The sequence below is a fragment of the Clytia hemisphaerica genome, unplaced genomic scaffold (assembly GCF_902728285.1).
Source record: "Clytia hemisphaerica strain Z4C2 unplaced genomic scaffold, Clytia hemisphaerica genome assembly, whole genome shotgun sequence".
In the NCBI taxonomy this organism is placed as follows: Eukaryota; Metazoa; Cnidaria; class Hydrozoa; order Leptothecata; family Clytiidae; genus Clytia; species Clytia hemisphaerica.
Window position 1 is genome coordinate 1,137,035 of NW_027103834.1, and position 25,854 is coordinate 1,162,888.

A 25,854-nucleotide genomic window follows, 5' to 3' on the forward strand; every position below is an offset into this window, starting at 1 on the left:
TTTTAAGACCATGATGGTTAAATTTTAGCTCACATAATGAGGAAAGAATAGAAAGCTCAGGTTAGATTTACTGGTTCTTATAAATACAAGTGTATAGACCATTTTCCTCAAGTTTTGTGACTTCATAGATTCGGATCCAGTCTTTTGATTACGATTTTAACGGTATAGATGTATTCGCTGGCATTCAAAAATGTAAAGACACATTTTTTCATCATTGTCAATCAGAAATTAATGCAAAGTTTGCGAAAATTCCGAAAATGTTACCATCTTTTACCTCCACTTTAAAATTATTGGCTATCAAAGTTCGTCAAAAGTCACGTTTTGTCTGGTGACATCACATAATACTCCTTGTGTATTTTTGCACACTTTTCATCCTTGGACATCAACCAGGAACTAAACAGAATTAAATCCTATGTAAATTTGGATTATCAAAAAATTAATCTTTAAAAGTTGAGAAACAAATCATTAAGTCTAAATTTAGGGATTTATGGAAACAAAAACGTTATTTTTGTAAAATTTTAGTCTCTCAAAGTAAAATTTGGTCCAACTATTTTATTTTTAGTACAAGTCACTTTTCAAATAGATCAAGCCCCCACTCTCTTTGGAAATTTGGTTGTAAACATGAATTTACGTCAATAAGGGATCAACTATTCAAATTCTAGTTTTTTGATACGTCAAGGTTTAGAACAGAGGGTACTGTTTGCATATGAAAATGGTCCAATGAAAGGATCGACACCCTATTTTATTATCTGCCTCATACTAACCCCCTTCTTGGTACAATAGCAAGTTTATGTATCTACCCTTTTGAGGACGGATGGATGACTGAAACGACTTCTGACTCGCATAGCTATGACGGTAAAAGTGCTGATTTACCGTCGTCCTCAATCAATCAGGATCCAGAAAAATCAAAAGCTAACCCTCTCCGTCGCAAAAAAAGCATGCATAAACTTGCTAATCGGTCTAATGTAAAATTGTGCACCCCCACCCACACATTCCTCTTTTTGAGCTCGTTATGTCGCAAAATTTCTTCATATTCTACAAATTAATTATTGATTAAAGGCCGGGGAGCCCATTTGAAAAATCTGTAATCAATGTACAATTAATTATCAAAAGTTGCATCAATTCTTGACAACCCACCCCCACTCCCTCCAAAAATTAGGAAACGCCGCCCAAGCAACTTAAGTTTTAAGCAGCAAAAAGGAGTAATATACTGTAGATTTCGAAGAGACTTTCAAATAAGGAAGTACATGCTGTAAATCTAAATGAAAACAAAAGCAAGTTGTTCTTTTTTTTTCTTTGCGTGGTCTCATTATTTAATATGATTTGTCAACATTAAACAATTAAGATCAGGATGATTATCTTGGTATAATTTATTCACCAATTGATAAGAATTTCTCTCTCTCTACTTAATCTCTTTTCTATTCATCTTAATCTCCTAATGTTGTTCAGAAACCGTATAAAAGGAACTTTAGCGTGGAGTGAGAAATCAATTCAAAGCAAATGCTCATACAGTCAACACCTCACGGAGAAAAACAACGTGTAGTGACAGATATACAATTTACAGACAAGATGCCTTCGTTATCGCGTCGAGCTTGCACCAAAAGTAAAGGACAACCCAACCTTCTTCACACAGCTTGGTATCGCCATCATCAAAACCCTTACCATCCTCAACAAAACCCTGATGGAATCATCAATCTTGGTACTGCTGAAAACAGACTTCTCTTCGACCTCATTCAAGAGAAATTAGCTGACATCAAACTTGATCAAATGCACGAAAGTTATACACATTACTGCAAACTGTCCGGTACAGATGCTTTCCGACAAAAACTGTCGGCATTTTTCAACCGATTCATGCACCCACAAGAGAAGATAGTGGAACAAGATGTTTATGTGATGAATGGATGTGGAACAGTGATCGAAACTATTGGTCGTTCCATCTGCAATGAAGGTGATGGTGTTCTTATACCAGCTCCTTACTACACTGGGTTCAAAAGTGACCTGGAACAACGCATTGCTGTCAAAACCATCCCTGTTCATCTCGATTGCCAAGGAAAACAAGCTTTTCAAATCACTCTTCAAAAACTGGAAGAAGCTTTAGAAGGTGCTGAAGACAGTGGCATTCCAGTCAAAGCTTTGCTCTTATCCAACCCAAACAATCCTTTAGGTACTGTCTACACTGAAGAAGAATTAGAAATGATGGCTGAATTCTGCTACAACAACGACCTTCATTTGGTTTGTGATGAAATCTACTTGCTTTCGGTTTACGATCAAAATGCATCTTTCAAAAGTCTTCTTTCTATCAAGAACTTCCACAAATATCGCGATCACATTCACGTCGTATGGGGCTTCAGCAAAGATTTCAGTTTATCTGGATTTCGAGTTGGAGTTGCTATCACCAAAAATGAAGAGTTACAACACGACTTGGGATCTCAAGGATATTACACCAGTGTTTCCACAGTCACACAATATATTTTGGAAGAAATGATCACCGATTCTCAATGGCTCGATAAATTGGTTCAAATCAATCACCAAAGATTACAACAAAACCGAAATTTGGTTGCTAAGAAACTCTCACAAACAAACATCCCTTTCGTTTACCCACAAAGTGGAGTATTTGTTTGGATGAATCTCTCCAAATGCATGAAAGATCAAAGTTTACAAAGTGAAACAGAACTCTTTGAAAAGCTGATGAAGAATGGTTTATACCTGGTACCAGGACAAGCTTTTGAAACCAAAGAAAACGGATGGTTTCGAATGATCATTTCAAATGAATATCAAACAGTAGAACTTGCTTTACAACGTCTTTTAAACATTGTCCGAAAACCAGAACGTATCGAATGCGGTGTCCGACATTCTTCTTCGGATTCCGTGCAAAGCTTGGAAATTTTCGCAAGACGACACGTTCATCCTAAAACCATGAAAAAGAACAATTAAACGTCCATTAAAAGTATTTAAAGTTTTTTATAGTATTTTATTATATACCAAGTTGTTAGGAATCTTTTTTAAAATGAGAAATTTTAGTATTCATATATTGTACATAATACTGTTAATATTATACGTAACAAATAATTTATAAACATTATCATATTATCAGAATATTGTTATATCTAATCTAGACAGGGAAATATCAAATCTTGCCATCTTATGAAAAATAATTTATGCTTATTCATTTCATTGTCTTTGAGGATTCTTTTCACGACTGACTTCTTACCCAATGACCTGATAATTGGTCAAAGTTGTGGTTGCTCAAAATGAGCTGTGAAATCTTACAGTGAAAGTCTGTGTCTCTCAAATCGTATATTGCAAGTTTCGTCAGGACCTTATAATTAATTGATAGTATCATAGTAAGAATTTATTTAATAAAACATTAAGGGAACTTTACTAATCTACTTTCGATAGAAACTTAATCCTAATAAACACATATAAACATGCAATGACTATTGAATAACCTCTCAGACAGGATAATTCATCCAGGGCTGAGAAGTGTGAAAAATTCACTGCTCATTATTTCGCCTACCAGCATCTGCTCATTGCTCAGGAAACTAGAACTGTAACGGTTGGTCTGTGATGCCATTTCCACACAAAACAACAAGAGGTCGGCAATGCCTCTATTTGAACGACATTGGTCACTTGATCATTATGTTGTTTTTTCTTTCCAAAATAAGTTGTCCAAGTTAAAAAGGGTTTTATAAGCCTCTGTTCGATGATGATGACAATGAAGGTTTCAAAGATCTCCTTAACCTTAGTAATTTTTGACAGTCAGTGGATTAAGGTATGAAGATGTTTGTTATCTTCGGATAGGGTTCCCTGAAAAGTATTGCATCCCCCTCATGTTAGGGAAGTCATTAGCTCGTCCGGAGGAGCCCCTAAAAAAGCAAAATCCAGAAGGGCCAACAAAATTTCATGATGAAATTGGCCAAAAAAAATTAAGAATATGCTAAGAATGACTTGAATGAATGAATTTTGCAACTGAACCTAAGAATGTTGATTTGTAGAACATTTTTACCTGTAAAATGCCAGTTATCCTCCAGCACCGCTAACTTTCACAAAAAATGCCAAATCTTTGCTTGAGAAATGTATTATACGCTTGATTTAGGCTTGATTGGATCCTAACCTAAGAATATACCGTAATAATATTGTAGAATGATTTTCCCAAAAAAAGTTAAGAATATCCATGATAGTATGGAAAAACACCATTCTTATAAAAAAACGTATACCTTAAAATCTGCTGAAAAAACAGGTGGTACTGAAGTTTTGGGGAAATATGGAGATCTCAACCTTATCAAACAGTCTCCTTGACATGATGGGTAATATGTTTTTCTGGAATAGATCGATCCATTCATTCTTGTCAAATCACAAAGAGGAAAACTTGATCTCCTCTTTCTTGGCTTAAAATCAATTCTTTTTTTGGATTAGGTGATTTAAGGCAAGTCAAATATTTGAGATTTTAAAATCATGACTATTTGCATTGTAAGCAAGTTTCGAATGAAAAGGGAAACTTTTAAGATAGCAGGGGAAAGCTTTGATTCAGTTGAGCCAGTTTACACAGTTTGAACATACGGGGTATGGAATTGAAATTTGTGGCTCAAATGCTGGCATAGAACATGCTAATTTCTATGAAAGTACACTATTCAACACCGTTGCCGCATCACAAGTTTGATGAAACCCCGATGAAACCACCCCTGTTTACCTAATTATTGTTTTCGTTGGGAAAATTGAATTGAATCCCGATCGGGAAAATGATTGAATCCAACCAGGAAACTCCCACTTCTAGTTGAATTAAAATTAATTAAAATTTGTAAAATTTAACGACTATTATTGTCTGAGAAGGCTTCAAAAGAAACACTGATACAGGACTGTTTTATGTAAGAAAACCCTATGCCCGTTCTACCTTTCTCTCAAGGACTCTCCAAAGTGACCAGAGATATCGTACGGGTTATGTAGAAATTTGAACTAAAGAAATTTGAAATGGGGGGTTGGAATTCGACTGCAATAAACTTCTAATGTAGAAATGTGACTTTGATAGGTCACAGCGCTATTAAAACGAGCAAAAATGTTGCGTGTTCTAAACACTACTGAGTGAGGCTTACTTAACCTGTGTAACTTAAGTGTATATTGAACTTTCTCTTTAATGGATATCGCATGTGACGTCTGACCTCATAGATAAGCAAGTCTTCAAAAACTCACCGATTTTCCATTCAACATTTAAAACGAGAAACGTTTTGGCATTTATCCAATACTTATTCTAATAGCCTTGGAATGACCATGGAAAACTTTAACGGGGGAGTAAACGAACTCCATTTTGTGTTCAGTAATTTATGTAAGTTATAAATTTCGCGAAAAAGATATTGAAAACAAGAAGCAGAGGAATTTACGTAGGAAACAGCTAAATTGCTTCTTTCTGAGGCATAATTGATGGTGAAAATTATGCATGGGGAAAAACATTCTTTTTAAGGCTTCAGAATGGTTAGCAAAAGTAGGAAACCTAATGAAAAGCACATTTTACGTGGGCTGTGATCATCAACATGCTGACATTGAGCTTTCTATTTGATCCTTTTCAAACTCGATTGATAATCCTCTACAATGAAGCCAGTTCATAAAAACTTTTTTTTAGCAATTTAATCACAAGATTCGCAAAAAAAACTCATAGTTATAATTCATTCATTCTTTTTCGGTTTGGTGGACTTTGAAATTTTATTTTTTCTTTCGTGTTTCGGTAAACCCCATTTTTCTCATTTCTGACCGTGAAGTCACTTTTTATCATCGCAATGAGTCGAGTAGAAACTGCTGAGAGATCAGTGCATGCAGGAAATCAAAAATAATCAACCATTCATTTTCTCATGTCGACATCATGCCAATTCGGCAAACTATTCATTCAGTATGTTATAACTTTCTTTCCAAAATCAAGCATGATATATTAAAGATTGTGCAATACATAAAACCTTTGAGGTATCATTATCTCAATTTTGTGGAAAAAGAGATTTATTTAAAAGCTGTAGTAATGACCTTTTCTTTCAAACGTGACCTTTTTGTGGCAATCAAATATATTTGTAGGTTTAATCAACCTCCCAGGATTAAATTTTCAAATATCATGATTGATGATTTTGATCACTAAGAAAAAGTGCGCCACTGTGGAAGCTCAAATTACTCCAATGGGTGTTTCCTCTACAAATTGAATCGAAATAAACTTTTTGAATGTGAGAGTAAATGTGTTTTACAGAGATGATTTTCTTGGTCAATTAAGTAATTTTTTGATCAAAGAATGTCTTTGTTGAAAGGAAAGTAACTTGTCAAAGTGTTACTATTGCCTTTTGATTTATTGTTATATTTCTGTCAAATTCCTAATTCGATTACAAAAATAAACTTAACAATCACAGCGATCAATCACGTGACCTTGAAGCCTCAAAAAGGCTAGATGAAACTACTTTTAGATTAGAAATGAAACCACCTCCCACCTCCCATACCGAAAACGTGTGACCCGCATGATTTTCATACAAACGCCGGATTAAATACTGTATATCGCCAAACTTCTATAGCAAGTATGCTATATGAGAACAAAGAAAGACCCCTTTGCGGTGCTTGGTAAATCTAGAAGATTCCACTCTAGCCCTTCAGATTTTAAACTCAATGGTTAAAACTATATATCTATCCGCAGACACGTGTTTCGAGTAGTCAAAACACCGAGTGCTGAGCTTTGCATAATCCCTTGTGGATAACGGAGAAGAAAAATTAAATTTGTATGGGCATACTGATTTACTTGCTTTTTTCAGTTCCCACCTAGTGTATGGAAATATTAAAGTTCTAGATTTTTGCTGGATAATACCAATTTCCTTGCTTTCCAGCTAGATAATTTTTTTGCAGGTTAAAGTAAGTACCAAATCTCGCCTAAAAGCCAGAAGGGAATTAGCATATCAAGCTTGAATTACTAATAAGTTTATGTATATCTTGCAAATGATTTTTGACTCGATATTGCAGTAGGATTTCCTTTGACGTTTTAGAAAAAGTTTTAGAAATCGGCAAACTATATTGATAATCTCTAGTGCATGGAATCAATGGTTATTCATTGTGCTCATATTGCAGATGGGAAGAAGGATTGCTAGTATTGTGAAATACATATTGCTCAATAGTTTATCCTCGAAAAGGATATGTTCACTTACAAGAGACTTTGTATAGACATTCTATATCTGAACATCCGATGTTATAGTATCCCCTTAAAAAGTCGGCTTTTGTTCTTCGAATTTTTTTATTACTTTCAGCCTCATTTGGTGCAAAGTTTGCATGAAACCACTTCCTGTGGAGGTAACAACCGAGTCTCCTGCAGAAAAATTTTGGTTTAATGATGCGAAATAATCTTTGATACAGGAAACACTTTGCAGACTGCTCCTCATTAGCTCACAAAAGTTGTTAATTAAATACTTCCATAAAATTTTCACACCGCTGAAAATACTTCTCATTATCTATTGTTGTTTTTTGTACATTTGTCTGTATGTCTGAGGCTGGATTTGAATTTCCGTTTTTGTTTGTTTTTACTTGGTATCTTTGAGGTATTTCCTTTGATGTAATTTGGTCTAATTTTGGGTTACTTTTGGTAAAAGGATGTAATTAGGTGGTCATTTAAGAGGCGACAAAGGGAATTGTTTGTCAATCTAAAAGCAAAGCATGCAATTACTACTATATTACAGACTAGTTTTTAACCCAGAGAGCATAATTTTTTTTAGCACAGATGCCCTTAGGATTTACCAATCAAAAATCATCCAGCTCTATTAGAACCAGTTTTGTCTTTTTGTTTTTCTTTTGATTCATACTGATTCCAGGTAGACAAAATCCTGTATCATTGGATCCCCTTTTGAACTTGTGGTGGGTTTTTCTCAAAGAATTTCTATGACAAAAAAAGTCCCTCGACTTGTTTTCTTTTACTTTTAGTTGTAATTGACCATTTATCTGAATTGATGTATGTTATTTCCTAGGCTTTTCGAAGAGCACGCTTGACAATGAGGTTGCAAGTTTGATATGCGAGATATGCTTCCTAGGTTTCTTTTTATGTTAGTGCCAAAATATATAACAGAACCAGTGACATTCTTTGCAACTCTTTGATTTGGTAGTAGAATTACGTCATTGTCAAATCAAACGAATCAATGGAGAGACTTGTTAAATATTCGAGATTTTTCATGTTTTGGCTATCCTCAATTCTAATCCTAGAAACTTGACACTCCCGAATTTTCTACTTTTTTTTGCTACTTCTGCCAACAGTTACAGGTTTTTTGCAATCAGTACTAATTACTGATAGATGTAATTTGGTAATAATGCAATTATGATTATACAGGACGAGTCAAGTCAGGTCGTCAAAAGTCGTCACTATGTCGAAAACACATTCTCGTCAAAACGCCGACAAATAATTATACTGACGAACGTATAAATCCTTATCTAACTGCTATTCACGTTGAAAGTTAATCCTCTTTTTTTACAAAACACGTGCTATTTGCTCGTTATCTGGGATGAGAATTCGCGCTTCCTTGATTGAAAATTAAACGCTCAAAGTATTGAGTTAAGTGCCAAAAACGAAAAAAGTAGCATCTAAAATCTGTTTGTTGTTTAGCATTTCTTCTGACGTCAATGCAGATGATTTTGGAAAGTACTTAATCACCTTTTAATGGTTAGTGAAGGGTAATTAAATATCAATAAATAGATCTTAATACTTGTATGTTGTGTTTATGAAAAATGATTGGTTTTTTTCTTTTGTTTCATCCGTGTGATTTCCGTTTTTAAATGTTTATTTTCTTCCCCGTGCAGAGCTTACACGGCTACAGTAGCTTGTAAATCTGAGCTCTAAAATTTAGAAAAAAACTTATATTTAATTTTGACTACCGCCATGATCGGCTGTGAACTCTGCTCATGATTATTTTCCCGTCTTGAATCACCGGCTTGCATTTCCTGGTATTATTGGCTTTTAACTAAATTTTTTGAATTTGCCTTCAAACTATTGATCAATGATCGAATGGCAACGGCTCAATCGCGTGAATGTGAAAGCCCGCCAATTTGTTGTATGGTATCCCAGCTGATTTCACCGCTGAAAATTTCCCCAATTTTATCCAAGTCACACTATGTGAATGTCATGAAGATAGTGCTGATTAGAATCGAGAATATCTTGCGATATTTTTGAATTAATATAAACGTTATAAGATATCGAAAGGGTGGTGGTTTAAAGTTAGGCACGCACGGTAGAATTTAAAGGGGATGCTTATTTTTGTATTTTTCTCTATGTCTGATTACTAGACTCGAATTCGAAGAAGATAATTGTTGATCATATTATGGTAACTTAAGTATGTGAAATCTGCCAGTAGACTATACAACATTTTGTCTAGTTTAAATTTGCCACTACTGGCTTAAACCGGGGTATTTCCGTAGAAAACATTACGTCATAAATATCATGAATATGACCTCTGTTGGCTTTAGTGAATCTGCTTTCATAGTTGATAATGGTGAATCTGCAACAGTACCTGGTAATTGGTTGTTAATGTGCATCAGGCCTTGACAAAAGATAGAAGGGCTTATTAAATGTGGCAATCTCCAACAGGTCTTAGTGAGGATACGGTGAATCTGTAACAATACCTGTTAGTGGATATGTGTTGAAAATCCGTCATCTTCCTGATTCTCTAGCCGTGGTGTACCATGCAATATGCCTTCTTGAAAAATTCAAAAAAAATTGTAAAATACTACGTTCATTTGTTTTAGACGTATTCATAAGGTTACCTTAGAAAATAAATTGGTGGAGCGGCCGAAAAATATTTTTTTTGAAATTATTTGACGGACGTAAAATATTTTTGAAAATTTATAACAGCCTGAATTTTAGGAATGCAGAAAATTTAATTTGGAGGGAACTTAATTTAATGTTTTTTGGATAAATCTGCCGAAATTTCTTTCTGCCAAAATTTCGTCCTTTAAGATAGCTAGAAATGAAAAATATTTGGCTTTTCTTTCAAATTTTCCCTCTTATTCTTCAGTTTGGTATGCACCTGAGAATGGCACAGTAAAAATGCTCTAGACCGTCGGCTGTTGTGTTATAAAGAAGTCTGTGGAGCGTAGGTAAGTTTATTATTTCTGAATCAATGTATCCTAATCTACATACATTATTGTCACCAACTCATATCCTTCGTTTCAGTTCTGAGCATTTCTTAGCAGTCAATCTGATTGCGGAGGACTAAAAGCTATCTAATTATTATTTGATAATGAATATTAAAGTAATCACGTGGACAGTTAATCCGTACTGAGTTGAAAGACAATACCGAAAGACTTTTCTGTTGCTGCTGATAGATATACTTGAGTACCTCGTGGTCAAATGAACATCCTATTAAAAGTACTTAAGATTATATTTTATGACCAATTAGCGAACATTTTCATGAGTAGTTCGCATTAATTTGCGGTAGATATGGTAATTAAGATGTGTGTTTCTCATGTTAATTAAGTGCATTTTCGCCAATCCTCTGAAATGTTCTCTTTTTCAAAATCGCTGGAAATTGCAAAGCAATTTGCTTGAAAGTAAAAATACCGGATTGAAAGGAGGAAAAATGAACTTCCGGCTACCATTTGGAGGACTATCAAACATGTGAATTCCGGAAATGTTTCGGTACTCAAGGCTAATCACTGGGTCTTTATATCTTTGGACTTTAAGAACAATAAAGAAATGCATTTGATTTATAACATAATTTGAATTTCTTCTAAATATTAAGGTATTTACATATATACAATTAAATTGAATTTTCATTTATGTACAAAAATATTTACAATTAACTGTCTATTCAATTAAGAATTGGCTCATTTCTTTTTGTTTTTTGTTACGTAATTTTCGGATGGATGTTTCCAGGGCAACAACGGTTTCAGTTGAACCACGTCGATGTCCGATTTCTTCGAAGGTGATTGATTTTCGGACAATGCTTTGTACAAAATCTGAAGAAAAATTTCGGACAGTTTTTAAAAGACGTTTTAAAGCAAGTTCTACTGTTTGATATTCATTTGAAATGATCATTCGAAACCATCCGTTTTCTTTGGTTTCAAAAGCTTGTCCTGGTACCAGGTATAAACCATTGTTCATCAGCTGTTCAAAGAGTTCTGTTTCATTTTGTAAACTTTGATCTTCCATGCATTTGGAGAGATTTATCCAAACAAATAATCCACTTTTTGGGTAAACGAAAGGGATGTTTGTTTGTGAGAGTTTCTTAGCAACCAAGTTTCGGTTTTGTTGTAATCTTTGGTGATTGATTTGAACCAATTTATCAAGCCATTGGGAATCTGTGATCATTTCTTCCAAGATGTATTGTGTGACTGTGGAAACACTGGTGTAATATCCTTGAGATCCCAAGTCGTGTTGTAACTCTTCATTTTTGGTGATAGCAACTCCAACTCGAAATCCAGATAGACTGAAATCTTTGCTGAAGCCCCATACGACGTGAATGTGATCGCGATATTTGTGGAAGTTCTTGATAGAAAGAAGACTTTTGAAAGATGCATTTTGATCGTAAACTGAAAGCAAGTAGATTTCATCACAAACCAAATGAAGGTCGTTGTTGTAGCAGAATTCAGCCATCATTTCTAATTCTTCTTCAGTGTAGACAGTACCTAAAGGATTGTTTGGGTTGGATAAGAGCAAAGCTTTGACTGGAATGCCACTGTCTTCAGCACCTTCTAAAGCTTCTTCCAGTTTTTGAAGAGTGATTTGAAAAGCTTGTTTTCCTTGGCAATCGAGATGAACAGGAATGGTTTTGACAGCAATGCGTTGTTCCAGGTCACTTTTGAACCCAGTGTAGTAAGGAGCTGGTATAAGAACACCATCACCTTCATTGCAGATGGAACGACCAATAGTTTCGATCACTGTTCCACATCCATTCATCACATAAACATCTTGTTCCACTATCTTCTCTTGTGGATGCATGAATCGGTTGAAGAATGCCGACAGTTTTTGTCGGAAAGCATCTGTACCGGACAGTTTACAGTAATGTGTATAATCTTCGTGCATTTGATCAAGTTTGATATCAGCTAATTTCTCTTGAATGAGGTCGAAGAGAAGTCTGTTTTCAGCAGTACCAAGATTGATGATTCCATCAGGGTTTTGTTGAGGATGGTAAGGGTTTTGATGATGGCGATACCAAGCTGTGTGAAGAAGGTTGGGTTGTCCTTTACTTTTGGTGCAAGCTCGACGCGATAATGAAGGCATCTTGAGTCACAATGTGATGTAATATTGCTTCTTTTCAATTTTGCAGTAGCGCTGTTGAATTGCTTTGTTTGCAACTAGAAAAGAGCAGTGAACTGAATTCTGCAATCGAGATGGATCTCCTTTTATACCCACAACCGGATTTATTTCATCAATTGTTTTTTAATGACTTCCCTTCATAATTATCTCTCTTTATTTTAATTTCTTTTAAACCTATACAAAATGTCTCGATCAAAGTGCTTTTATATGTCACTTCAGTGTAAATTTATTCTATTCAATCAGAAGCAGTGTTTCCTTCACTACCAGTGGGTGTCGACCGTATTAAAAGATTAACCCAACGTTTCTGGTGATTTCTTCATATATCTTTTCAAATATAGAAGAATTGAACTGAAGTTGTGAAAGAGGAAAGATGACTTTAAATTCTATTTTCAGGGGATGACTTCATTTTGACGCCAGTGGGAAATCAGAGAATACACCCTCCCCTTTTTCGTTGTCTTTGACATAATTTGGATAATTGGTTTGATGATGGTTTAGAAGATTGTTGATGCTTCTGATAAAACACATACTCATAAAGAGACATCTCATTTTCCCCAGGATTAAGATCTCGTTATCTACAAATGCAAGGACTTATTTTTCCCAACTTCAATTTTTTGCTGAATCTCTCTTAGTCTGATGACTTGACACACAGTTATATTAGCACAAGGTCTATTTAGAACAATATCGAATAAGAATATTGAATTCTTGAGACTCACAAAAATTATTATTTGCTTCTAAAAACGGGTTATTATTCAAACGAAAGAATTATTCTTGATTGATCTATCTTTGCCTCGACGCGTCCATGATAGCGAGTTTATGTGTTTGCCTTTTGAGGATGGCCGACTGACTGGTTCGGAGTAACCCACAGTTCTGACCTGCGAAATCGAGGACGCTAAAAAGTGCTGATTTACCGTCGTCCCCAGTCAATCAGAAGATATCCATCTCCGTCGCAGAAAAGCAAACATACATAAACTCGCTAATCAATAGCGTAAGGGGAGTCAGGTAGGCCTGTGTTGGAGGTTGGATATCTTTTTTCTCGACACAGGAAATTTAAAATTGGCTTTGGGTGGGGTGTGCATCCTCAATTTATAAAGGTGGGCGCTGCGTGTTAATTTCATCCAGTATTACAACAATTTCGCATCATTTTGCACAGTCATTTAATCAATTCAACTTTTATTGTAATTTCCCTGATTGACATTAATAGCCTGCTGAATTGCTTAAATTTACCACAGAGGCTTAAAATTTTGCGGGGGTAGACTAACTGTTCATTATTGCCCTTTGAGTGGTGCTATTTATTATCCAAAATGTCATCTAACGGTCTTCATTGCGGCTTTACTTGCAATAAATGAGTCACAGACCTATAAAGTTTTAAATGGAAGCATTACAACATTTTCTATATTAAACCCCTTGTTACTCATTCTCTCCTTACAAGAAGACAACGTTGACAACTCAATGTGAAAATCCCTCTTTTTGCCGTTTGTAAGAAGTTTTCATTATTGACCTCTTCCACAGCTACATGCAAATCAAATCCAATGATCCGCTATCTAATTGTAACAATTTACGATTTTCAAAAGACCGTTACTTTGAGTTTCCTTTGCTCTCTCTATTGTCATACATTCTTCACTGCAGAATTACTTTCGATGTATCCATGAAAGGTAACACTCGCAATATGAAAGTGAAACTGGGTATTGGATGGAGACCAAGGATTTTCGTCATCTATTTTAAATCCTGCTGTATCCGCCATTAATGTTTGATTTGTTTTGTTTCTTTTTCCATGGGAACTGTATCTTCTGCAAACCTGATGTTTTTATCTTTCTTAATGGCTAATCAAAAAATTATCTGATCTGATATCAATATTTTACGTTATCAATAGTAGAAGAGCACATTAAATGATGTAATTCATTTAGGTTTTTATCCCCCATTGTAAGCTAAACACCTCAGGCGTCTCAAGGGTTTCTTGTCTAATTTTCTAGTCTCATTCATAGTGATTTTTCCAGGACTTTGGATGGATGGATGCAAGGTTTGTTTCCTCATCAAGGCCTGTGAGCGGTTGTCCTTCGCATTTTTAGTTGCTCGTTCGTTAGTGTTCTTTGTGTGCATTGTCTGTTGATATCTCTATCCAGAAAGTGTGGTTTAATTAGAAGAGAGGAATGGCTTCGTACATATTGGTCGATGCAGTTATTTTGAATTTTGTTGAGTTACCAGAACTGGACAAACCCAGTTGACACACAACGTTCTTTCAACGTTCATCTAACGTTATATATGAACGTTATGAACATTAGATAAACGTTGAAACAACGTTGTGTGCCCGCTGGGAATGATAAAGGTTGTTGTTTTCTTTTCTCCATGGAAACATTGTTTCTGCATACATTTTATCAGAGAAAGACCTGCTCATGCTACCATTAGTGTGTAATAGAGAAATAGTTATCAGATATAAACAATCTGGTACTTGATCACTTGATAACCTTATCGTATGGCAAACGTGGCATGATGTAATTCATTTAGCTTCTTTCTTTCTCATGACAAAGTTATTTCCCTTAAATTTATGGGGACTAAGGAGATTCAGAGAAAACGCATTTTGATGAGTAATATAATAATTGTGGTCCATGCTTAAGATTTCAATTACATTGATAGTTAAACTGCTTCCAATCCAAACTATAGTCACTGGTTTAAAAAACATTTTTATTTTATAGCAATATATTTCACAGGTCTATTGACCTCTATGAAACAGAACTTTTGATTTTACATTTAAATTCTCATGAAATTATCATGCCTATCATGACCTCACTGATTCCAAATCATTCAGTACAAAGACAAAAAAACAAAACCAATGAAAGGTGGATTCATTTTGGCTTCACCGTGCATCACTCAGAGTTATGTATAAACACTGATAGCAATATGTAAATGACAACACTCGACAATCATGTGTTTTTTTTAAGTTTAGTTTTCTAACGGGTGCGCCACAAAAAAGTTTCTCCCTTTAAACTGATTTTCTAGAAATCTAAAAATTTTAAAAGAGCCATTCCTATTTCATTGGAAAGAAGAAAGATTAACTTAAATTTTGATGGATTATATTTATTAAATTCGATTCATTAGATCAAAAGTTATGCTCAATTAAATAAAAGTGCTCACCCGGTATATTAGACACGTTCCCGGTTTTCTTGGAAAGTAAAAACATAAATTTCGTTTTTGGTTAGGTACTCGCTAGCCCGGATGAACATTTAATCAAAGTGACTGAAAGTCAGGGAATGTCGCTGAATTCTGTTTCGAACTGTATCAAGACTTATCTTGGAGGGACTTGAAATAAGATTTTGCGATCATCTTGAAAAATGAGGACCTAATAGGTGACCTCAATATGGATGAAGAAATCATTTCCAAATTTTCCCTTGTCTAATGAGGTACTTGTAACTTGTTGAGCTAATGAAAATGCACCTCGAAGTACGATACACCTTGGAATAATTCTTTTGGTTATTAGCCAGCAATTTTTCAATTAGTTCACTAGAGATTTTCTTCCTTTTTGCTGATGATAAATGAACCCGGGGGAGGGGCACTGACCTTGACGGCCGACGTGCCGCTTGAGTTTGGAAAGTGGACCCTGTCAGATAAGAATTTTCGGAAAATTGAGACCTTGTCAGAACGAAAAGTCGAAATTTTTCTTATTTTCACCCTGCAAAGTGGCAAAAATCACTGAAAAATGACTGCAAGTAGACGAAAAATTGAAATATTTTATAATTTCCAACCTGAAAATTGTATAAAATAACCAGAAGTCGACCCTGTCAGATTCACATCTTGAAAATTAGTAGATTTGGGACCCTGTCAGATATCTTCAGAGACTAAAAAGTGACCCTGACCAGCGGCACGTCTCCGTACCTGATTTTGCCTAGGTGCCCCCCCCCCCCGGGTAAATGAACAAGAAGCCAATATTCTACAAATCAGAACTATATTTGCTCTGGTTCATCTAACTAATCAATTTACTCGAACTAAATATCAAAGAAGAAAATGAGACCACAATATTTGAAAAGGAAATCATTGTTGCCAAAATTTTTGATGACGGAAATCTGCTCATTTTTTTGTTTTTGAAAAGTTTGCTTCTGCTCGAAGGATGCAATGAGGTTATGCATCATGACTTCCAGATGGCTTCTTCGTCTCTTTCTTTCGTTCTTTCCAACATTCCATTCGGCTGTGATTTTCTTCGAAAAGGAAGACGATCAAATGTGTCAATGAAATTGCAATGCCTTCCTTCTTCTCACTTCAAAGCTTATTTTGATTTCTTTTAAACCACCTGCCAAATTTCATTACCTCTTAACATATTATGAGTATTAAATAATTATCTTATTTCTTATTTCTTCCATGAGACAATTAGAACCAAGTCCACCTTATTAATTCCATATATCAGTCTCATCCAGTTTTGCTTTCATTTTTCTTTGGTGATGATAATGGCCTCTCTTTACTAAACAAAGGATGCCAAGTTCATTATTGAAGTTGTCTCGTAAGAACCGATACGCTGTAGTTTATACTACATAGTCTTTGGACTAAGTGTGTTATTCTTCCAGCTTAAACCATTAGTTAACGAGGCTAGCACACTCATGGTCATTGATTGCAAAGCCCCGAAGGGGCTAGATCCGAAACTCCTGGATGTGCATCGAAAACGCCTAACCCCGTGGTTTTTACACAAATGCCAGATTAAATTTATCGCCATATTTTGAAAATATGTCGCCCAAAAACAAGACTAGATTCAATCCATCATTTTAAATGCGGCGCAAATCTTAAGGCTTCATTTTTTGCTTAAGAAAGGTTGAATATTCCTCTTTAGTCCCTTCGGGGCTTTAAACCCTTTAAACTCAATGCTCATGATCTCATTTCATCCATGGTCTATTGTGGAATTGATTTCTAACACATTCAGGGTATACAATCTGTGGTTCGTAGCAAAATATCTCATCCCAATATTTTGTTCAGTGGCCATCATATTTGATGGTAAAATTCCATGTCTAACCACAATCACCCTCGAAATATATTGAGATTTTAGTGTATTTTAACGTTTTTCAGAATTTAAAGTTCGGGCGAGAATTGCTATTTTAGCACTTCCACTTTCTTCCATTGAATACTTCGATTTTAGAGGGGTTTGGTGGCTTCTAGGCTATATTCCAAGCCTCATTCGAGCAAATTTGAGCTTTTAAGTCCTGAGATCCTAAGGTCTTAAGTCTCAAGTTAAAACTCAGAGTTAAAAGTCTACCTTCCAACTGTAGTTTAAGGCACTTAAAAATCAATTGTGGTGTTCAAAATTACACCGAGAACTCCCCTTTGTCTCAAATATTTAGTGGATGATTGCAGTTTTGAAAGAGGTCATTGGGTTTCTTATCAGTAGCGTGACTAGGCTAAAATCATCAGGACTTACTGGAGAGGCACACCAATGTTCAATAGGATTTAAAATTTGCGGCAAGCAAGTATCATTTAAACTGGACAAAAAGAATTGTTGACTATTTGGGTGCGACTTTCACCTTTGCAAATGAGTCAGCCTTGTGTAAGATTTGAAAGAAGGAATTTCATCATCTTAATTTAAAGAGATCATCAAGAAGACATATTGTCTATCAAACTGAATGAAATTTTAATCGAATGATTTAATGATTAAGTGGGATGGTACAACATAAATTCATTGTGTGTGCCAAACAGGAAGGAAAGATGGCGGAGTAAACAGTGAGTGCGGAGAGCAACCTTATCATCCTTTTTTAATCAATTTGAATACACATCAATTACAAGCAAACAATAAAAAAATAAGTTTAAAGGAAGATGAGCTTATACTCTTATCTCTCCAACACTGCAACGTCATTCCACTATTATGAAAAGATCATCCCACATAGCAACAGTTGTCAAAACGAGAAATTGTAACCAGATCAATTCCGCCAACCATGACTCTATTCTGAAGGAATTTTGAAGTCCTTTTTATCGAAGGTTTAAGGAGATCAGTATCATAAACTCAAAGGTCGAAATGAATAAGAGGCTTAGAGATGACCATATTAGGGAAATAGTGAGAGCTTGTTTCCATGTAAACCTATGACGTCATAATACCGGCTTATTTGAAGGAGCGAGACTCATTGAGAGAGCCCTGCGGGATGGAAATGTACGAATGGTTTGACACGAGCCATTGGTATAATAGATGTCTGTGGTATTTTGTCCTTTTAATCTTTCTTGTAAAGTAATACCCTTGGCTTTAGTAGTTTTGCATGGATGTGAAAAGGTTGAGTTATCGCATTACTTTGATTGATGAGTAGCACTACATTTGTTTGAATTCGAAAATTGTAGTAAAAAATGATGATGAGGTCATCTTAGAGCCATTTGACACCCATGGCTAATCTCCTTCATCTAGGAAGGCCTTTGCTCTTACTCATTGGTAAATAATTTCAAATTTCTCGATTCATACAAGGTGTAAATATGTTCGAGATTTGCATCATGCAGAGAGTTCAATAAAGAGAGAGATAACTCACCACCTCCACTTCAAAAATTCAAAAAATGTTGTGGAAATTTAGACTTTATAAATCTTTAATCTTTGTCTTTCGTTTCCTCCTACCCGAAATACAATACAACCTCTTCCTTGGGTAAAAAGTTACTCCAAAATATTTGTATACTTCCATTTATAACATTCCCAGAAAACTTCATACAATGGTGTTATCATTCCACTCACGCTTATTATAAATTTACTTCCCACAATGCAATGTCTCATCGTAAAGTTGGGCAAATATTACATTTCATTTTTGTCCTAAAAACATGTTCATTTTTTCTGCAAAGGGTTGAATTTTTGTGGACCTTTTTTGCCAGCCACTTTAATGTTGGTTTTATCGCTTTCATATTGCTTGTTATGATAACTCGTCACAGTTTTCATCACGTTGGCGCCCCGCCCTCCACGTGGTGTTGATCGAAATAAATTGATACGACCTCCTTTTTTACGGTAGACGACAGCAATGATTACGCTGATTATGATAATTATACAAAGTATTCCAATAATTATTCCAACTTTGCTGCCAGTGCTGTAACTTGACCAAGCACCTATAATAGAAAAATTATTCTTGATTTCCAAGGAGCTCTTAATTTATGTTGCTATCACCTTTTTACTTATATCCTATCCCAGTTAATGAGAGTCCGTTCCTTTGACATTAACTCTTGAGTCGAATAATGTTTGGCTCATTCGAAAGCAGAATATGTATTTGGCGACGGGTTTGCGGGTTGGCCATAAGTTACAGGCAAAACTATAAGTGGAAAGAATGATTGACACCATTTGATAGAGCATGAAGTAGAGATACAGAGTGTTTGAGTATCTGCTTAATATCAAATGTCTTTCGTCCCAGCTAGCTAAAAACATTACAATTTTCCCTGGCCCAATTATCACTTTTATTTTTCTGAATTTTTTCAACCAGTATAAATGAACACCTTTTAATGGAATTCAATTTTTAAGGATAAGTTTCACCTACCTGAGGATTGGGAGCATTTAGCATCAAATGGTAGATTCTGCTCAAAAAGGTGTACTTCCTTTGAAAATAATTGTCCCAACACTGTTACGTTTGCTCTTAGGCTGACCTGTGGAAGACAGGTAATTTTTAAACTTCACCCATAATTAAACATATTATTTAATGACTAGTCCATCATTTTTCTTGGGTTGGGGTCCTTTGTATAAAACATCAAATAAGTACACTGGAGTAAGAAACAGCTTATCAATTCAAAATCTTAGGGGAGGAAACTGAAGATAGGCTCATTGAAGTTAAAGCCTCAGAGGAGCTAGAAATGAAACTCTTGGATTAATTTGATTTAATTCACACTTAATAAGCCCCCTCCCCAGCGTACCCAAAATTTTTTTCGATTTCACGCCATCACGCCAATTTTTTTCGATTTCACGCCATTACCGCTAGAAAATTTAGTTTTCACGCCCATATTCTCTGCATAAATTCAGTTTTAGACCACGCTTAGACCCATTGGTATGGAAAAAATGCTGTTATATAAACTGAATTTTTGCCCACAAATAGATGTGTGTTTGGTCGTCAATAAGTTTTTCAGCATTCTCATACGCGTAAGGTAAGATTATATCATTTTTCCTATCGGAAACACCCGAAAAATCTGGAAGGAAGTTGACCTCTTTCTATTTTTAGTAATACAAATTCTAGTTTTTTTCGGGTGTTTCCGATAGGAAAAATGACGTAATCTTGACTTATGCATATCAAAAATTGTATGATAACTGGTGGGTCACATCAAGGGACCCCGGTTTATTGTGAATTAGCGTGAATAGTTTTCAAAAGGGGAACGAGGTTTGCGCCGACGGGAGAAATTTTCAATTTAGTATGGCTAAAATCGCCCGCCCTTATTTACTTTTTTTTTTTTATCTATATATATGTAACACAAACAAATAGTATAAAACTTATTTACTCTCTTTTTTCCAAATTATTGTTTAAACATCACAGGATTCCTTTGATCAATGCCAATCTGCTCAAAATTACAACTCATAATAAACCTGTTGCTTTTTTCTGTTTAAGACTTTGCTACAAATATATATTTTCCTGAAATAAAGAACCTGATGTCTTTGATGCATCTAAGAATAGGCATCTAAGAAAAAGAGGAAAATGTTAGTTACGGAGGAAGCGCAATCATGGTTTGCGCCAACGGGAGAAATTTTCGATTTTCGACCCTCTCATAGCATTCGACTTTATTTTATAGACTAGCTAGCAACTGCTAAAGACAATTGGAAGTTACAAGGATAAATGGCAGATGAATAAAACTGTTTGCACCGTTTCTTTTATGTTTTAAAATGAGATCTATAGGAGACCCCGCCATAGTTGGGGCCGACCAAACCATCACGCCGTTTTTTCAAAATTTCACACCATCACACCACGAAAAACCCTCCATCACGCCATCGCGCCATCCGCTGGGGAGGGGCTCCTTAATTTCCTATTCATCCGCGTCTTTTTAATATAAACGACAGATCGAAAGTAAAATTTCGATATTTCGATATGCCGCGAGAAAGGTTGAAGATTCTTTCTCTTCCTGTTCTATCCCTGACTCCTGTTCTTCAGACTTTAAATGGATGGGATCAAATCTATTGTCTAATTAAATTAAATAACGCGAAAAGTGTAAAAATGAAGACCTTCAACAGAAGCTGGTTGTCATGGGGTTTGATGATTGTTTTTGCATTGACCGTCGTTTTGGCAACTCCAAGAAATTGGTAATTGAATCCAGGGATGGGGATATCTTGTTCTGATGAAAGCACTTCTTTCCAATCAACGTCTAGAAAAAAGAAAATGCTGGAGTTGTAAGATAACTCGATCAGAAAGTCTTGATTACGGGAGTAAGAGAGGAGTCCAGTAGTGTAGTTGCAGGGGGCAGTGCCCCTCCAGCGGCTGATTTTTTTTGGGGGGTACCGAAATACAAAGGGTGCAAAAAGACGCCTCTGATTACTAATTTCGGCACCCTTTTGCTTTTTTTCAACTTAGTTATGGTAGTTTATGGCCAAAAAGAGAGAAAATGACCCTTCATAGGGCGCGCCAGAATTGAAATCTTTGAAAATTGCCTCCCCAGTTATTTGCCCAAATTTTAGTCGACCCACCACGCTACTTGAGAGGACGGACGAGAATTTTTTAAATAAAATCTGATTATGTTGGATGGACAACTTACTTAAAATATTTAACCTACCCACTTATGGCACTTTTTTTTGAAAAGATATGAAAAAAGAATGATAAGAATAGCTTACCTAGAGCTCCAACAATGATCTGAAAAGTGAGCGTCACTGGGTGCTGACATTTATTAACTGTCATTTTGATTCCTGCTTCTTGTGCAAAGATATTGATATTTGTGCAATCGATGACCAAATTCTTTTCGTCAACTGTACAGTAGTCATCGATGGCTCGTCGTTGTCGAAGTTGATAGTCATGACTATGATATCCTAGAGATGATGAATCATATCTTTACGAGAGTTTTTGAAAATTGTATTGTCTACATTCAAACAACACTATTTTTTGTTTTCAAAAGATGTGTATCATTGACCTGATACTCCTGATGACCCCATTGCTTACAGAAAAAAAAATCAAGGATAGAATATACTTCTCACTTGAGAATTGTTTCGCAGAACCGTTGGAAAAGGTAGCAGGGTTCACTTTCTTTATTACATTACGACTCTCTACGAAAAATTCCCAATCTTCATAATAAATCATCTCAAACTAGCCTTTATATTTCAGACACCTTACCTTCATCAAGGTGTTCTCCAACAATATAAACGTGGACTTTTTCCAAAGTCGTCAACAGGACAAAATAGAGTAAAATAGGCTTGGAAAACATTATTTCCTTATAAATTTCAAGCTTAAAAGATGGTTAAAGTTGTTGTTGATGTTATTTTTCAACTATAACATATACGTTATAACATGTAATTTTGTGTTTACTTTTGTCATGTACCAATTTGACATATTACAAAATATTGCTGTCATATAATGCTGATATTTGAGTAAGGTAATATAGCAAGGTATGATATCTGATCTTGTTGTATTGGCATCTCCTCCTCCGTAAAGATAAGCTTCCCAAAAGTATATTAAAAGCAAAAGGAAAGTTCTGATTTAACTCTTTGAGCATCTTCCTATTTTTTTACTAGGGAAAGCATATTGAGGGGGGGGGGGTTCCTGCCAAGATTTGTTACCAAAGGATGATTTGTCAAATGAAAGAGACTTGTAACAGAAAAAATTCGGTATTTGGTCCTTAAAATACACATTGACCACCTGTCGGAATTACTAGAGCTTTTGACTTGAAACTTTCACCAGTTTTTTTTTTTTTTTTTTTTTTATCTATATATATGTAACACGAACAAATAGTACAAAACTAAAGGTTCCTAGCCTCCCGCAAAAGGACCACCAGATCATACCGCCAGGAGGTAGGAACCCAAACTAAGCTAACAATAAACTATTAAATGAACTAATAAATGGAAGAAAAAAACAAACTACAGAGGATAAATACTAACAGAAATTTTTTTTTTTTTTTTGTTTTTTTAACATCTCTTTCATCACCAAAGATTTGGTATATGTAAAATATGGCATACCGGATAAGTGGGATGGGGGAACCTGGGAACCTAAAGTGGGAACCTAAATGAACACCGGAAAAGTGGGATGGGGGAACCTAAAGTGGGAACCTAAATGAACACCGGAAAAGTGGGATGGGGGAACCTAAAGTGGGAACCTAAATGAACACCGGAAAAGTGGGATGGGGGAACCTAAAGTGGGAACCTAAATGAACACCGGAAAAGTGGGATGGGGGAACCTAAAGTGGGAACCTAAATGAACACCGGAAAAGTGGGATGGGGGAACCTAAAGTGGGAACCTAAATGAACACCGGAAAAGTGGGATGGGGAACCTAAAGTGGGAACCTAAATGAACACCGGAAAAGTGGGATGGGGGAACCTAAAGTGGGAACCTAAATGAACACCGGAAAAGTGGGATGGGGGAACCTAAAGTGGGAACCTAAATGAACACCGGAAAAGTGGGATGGGGGAACCTAAAGTGGGAACCTAAATGAACACCGGAAAAGTGGGATGGGGGAACCTAAAGTGGGAACCTAAATGACTACCGGAAAAGTGGGATGGGGGAACCTAAGTGGGAACCTAAATAAACACCGGAAAAGTGGGATGGGGGAACCTAAGTGGGAACCTAAATGAAAAATAAAAGGTATAGTTTCGTAACTCCAAAAATGTTCATTCTGTATGCAATGAAAGAAAGACTTTCACAATAGATTACCAGTTTTCTTCGTACATTAAGGTCCGCAAAAACTATATTATTTCGCTAGTGTGTTTACCTTTTAACAAAGGGTTCTATTATACAATGTAAATTAACAAAAAAAGACGATAACACTCGTGGAAGAAAAAATTGACGAAAAACTTTTGATTCTTTTGAAACTTAGGTTCGAAGAGCGTAGTTGTTTTTTTAAAGCTGTTTTTTCGTATGAGAGAGAGATTTTTATTGTTTTTTTGGTGGAAACTTGTTACGTCCTACGTAAGAGTACGCGATGTTACCCTCGTTATCAAGGAAGAAAAAACCATCTATCTTTAATGAATCCCTGGAAAAGTTCCATTACAATGAGCTGGATGTATTAGGTGAAGTTGGTAAGCATTGTATTTTTTTTATTTTTTCATGCGACAAAGCTTAGAAGTTAAAACTATCATCAGTAAAAGATCGAAAAAATTCACTGTGACTTAAGGCTTGGGGACACGAGAATTTTTTTTCGCGTTGGTGCAATGCAACATGCTGTCCCCGCACCCCAAGACTTTATTGTGCTTATTGGGTGAATTATAATGATAATATACAAACCGTGATTGAAAAGGGGCGCGGGTCGGAAAATGGAAAGAAATACATAAAAATGGGGAAAACTCAAAAAGTTAAGAATATCCGAAGGCTTCAAAAATTTTGGATGTTCTTTTAAAAAAAGGCTAATTATTTTCTTAATCTAATTGTTATTCTTATTATCACAAAAAACGGAAGAAAACTTTTTGGCTCGAAGCAATTTTCCAATTGAAAACTTTAATTACATCTAGCAATGAAAGGTGCGTTTATAAAATCATTAAGAAATTCAACCTCTCTCGTGCTTTTTATTTTATAATAATACACTTTATAAGAATGTCCATGATGAAAATGGCCAAACAATTAAGAACAAGAATCGCAAAAATGTGACTAAATATTTCGTTAAAAATGAGGGTCATTATTGACATATACTAGCTATCGAAATATCCCTAAGTAAGTAAAATTACGCATGTGTAGATTTTAAATTCGTTTTATCGATAAAATTTAAGTTTTAGGAAGAAAGCTTGGTTTCAGCTTTACTTTTGAGATGACAGGGGATAGACGGTCGCTCACATCTCAAAAAGAGAAGTTATCGCTCACATGTTATCACAGTGAAAACGCCAAAAATTCTGAAATTTATGTGATTCTTATAAAGTAGACTCATCCTTTTGGCCATACTTTGTTTACTTTCTAATAACTAATTAACGAAAGATATATTGCCTTCAATCAAGAGTTATTGATTTGATTCTTATAAAGAAAATGCTCATCTTTTTCGCCATCCTTTGTTTACTTTCTAATAACTAATTACCGAAAGATATATTGCCTTCAATCAAGAGTTATTGATTTGATTCTTATAAAGTAGATGCTTATAATAAAAATAAATATGCTCATCTTTTTCGCCATCCTTTGTTTACTTTGTAAGGACTAATTACCAAAAGGCATATTGCCTTCAATCAAGAGTTATTGATTTGATTCTTATAAAGTAGATGCTTATAATAAAAATAAATATGCTCATCTTTTTCGCCATCCTTTGTTTACTTTGAAAGGACTAATTACCGAAAGGCATATTGCCTTCAATCCCCGGGGGGGCACTGGGTTTGCGAACTGACGGTATGTGCGGGCCAAAAATTGGCTTTTAAAATTGCACCCTTACAGTGCAGCAAAAATCAGTGAAAATCATACCCTTAGAGTGCATTTTCTCCCAAATTTTCGATCCCTTTCGTGCAAAAAATGGTCAAAATTCTAGCATTTTTGGTCAAAATATCTAGATTTTTCAAGAATTTTCTGAAATTTCTACCCTTACAGTGCATCTCTAGTTTTTCC

At 35.4% G+C, this 25,854-nt stretch overlaps 3 protein-coding genes across 3 annotated transcripts; 1 reads left to right on the forward strand and 2 right to left on the reverse strand.

The window, feature by feature from the left end:
• The first annotated feature begins 1,467 nt into the window (after positions 1-1,467).
• Positions 1,468-3,155, forward strand: LOC136806993 (probable inactive 1-aminocyclopropane-1-carboxylate synthase-like protein 2). The gene has a single exon (XM_067063570.1). It carries the CDS (start codon positions 1,501-1,503, stop codon positions 2,932-2,934), a length of 1,434 nt encoding a protein of 477 aa, XP_066919671.1. The 5' UTR covers positions 1,468-1,500; the 3' UTR covers positions 2,935-3,155.
• Positions 3,156-10,727: 7,572 nt separating this feature from the next.
• LOC136806994 (probable inactive 1-aminocyclopropane-1-carboxylate synthase-like protein 2) lies at positions 10,728-12,297 on the reverse strand. The gene has a single exon (XM_067063572.1). It carries the CDS (start codon positions 12,206-12,208, stop codon positions 10,793-10,795), a length of 1,416 nt encoding a protein of 471 aa, XP_066919673.1. The 5' UTR covers positions 12,209-12,297; the 3' UTR covers positions 10,728-10,792.
• Positions 12,298-18,760: 6,463 nt separating this feature from the next.
• Positions 18,761-22,691, reverse strand: LOC136806995 (uncharacterized). Its single transcript, XM_067063573.1, has 5 exons — positions 22,462-22,691; positions 21,969-22,160; positions 21,366-21,505; positions 19,705-19,810; positions 18,761-19,282 (listed from the first exon to the last, which is right to left on the reverse strand). Exons 1-5 carry the CDS (start codon positions 22,550-22,552, stop codon positions 19,008-19,010), a joined length of 804 nt encoding a protein of 267 aa, XP_066919674.1. The 5' UTR covers positions 22,553-22,691; the 3' UTR covers positions 18,761-19,007.
• Positions 22,692-25,854: the final 3,163 nt, after the last annotated feature.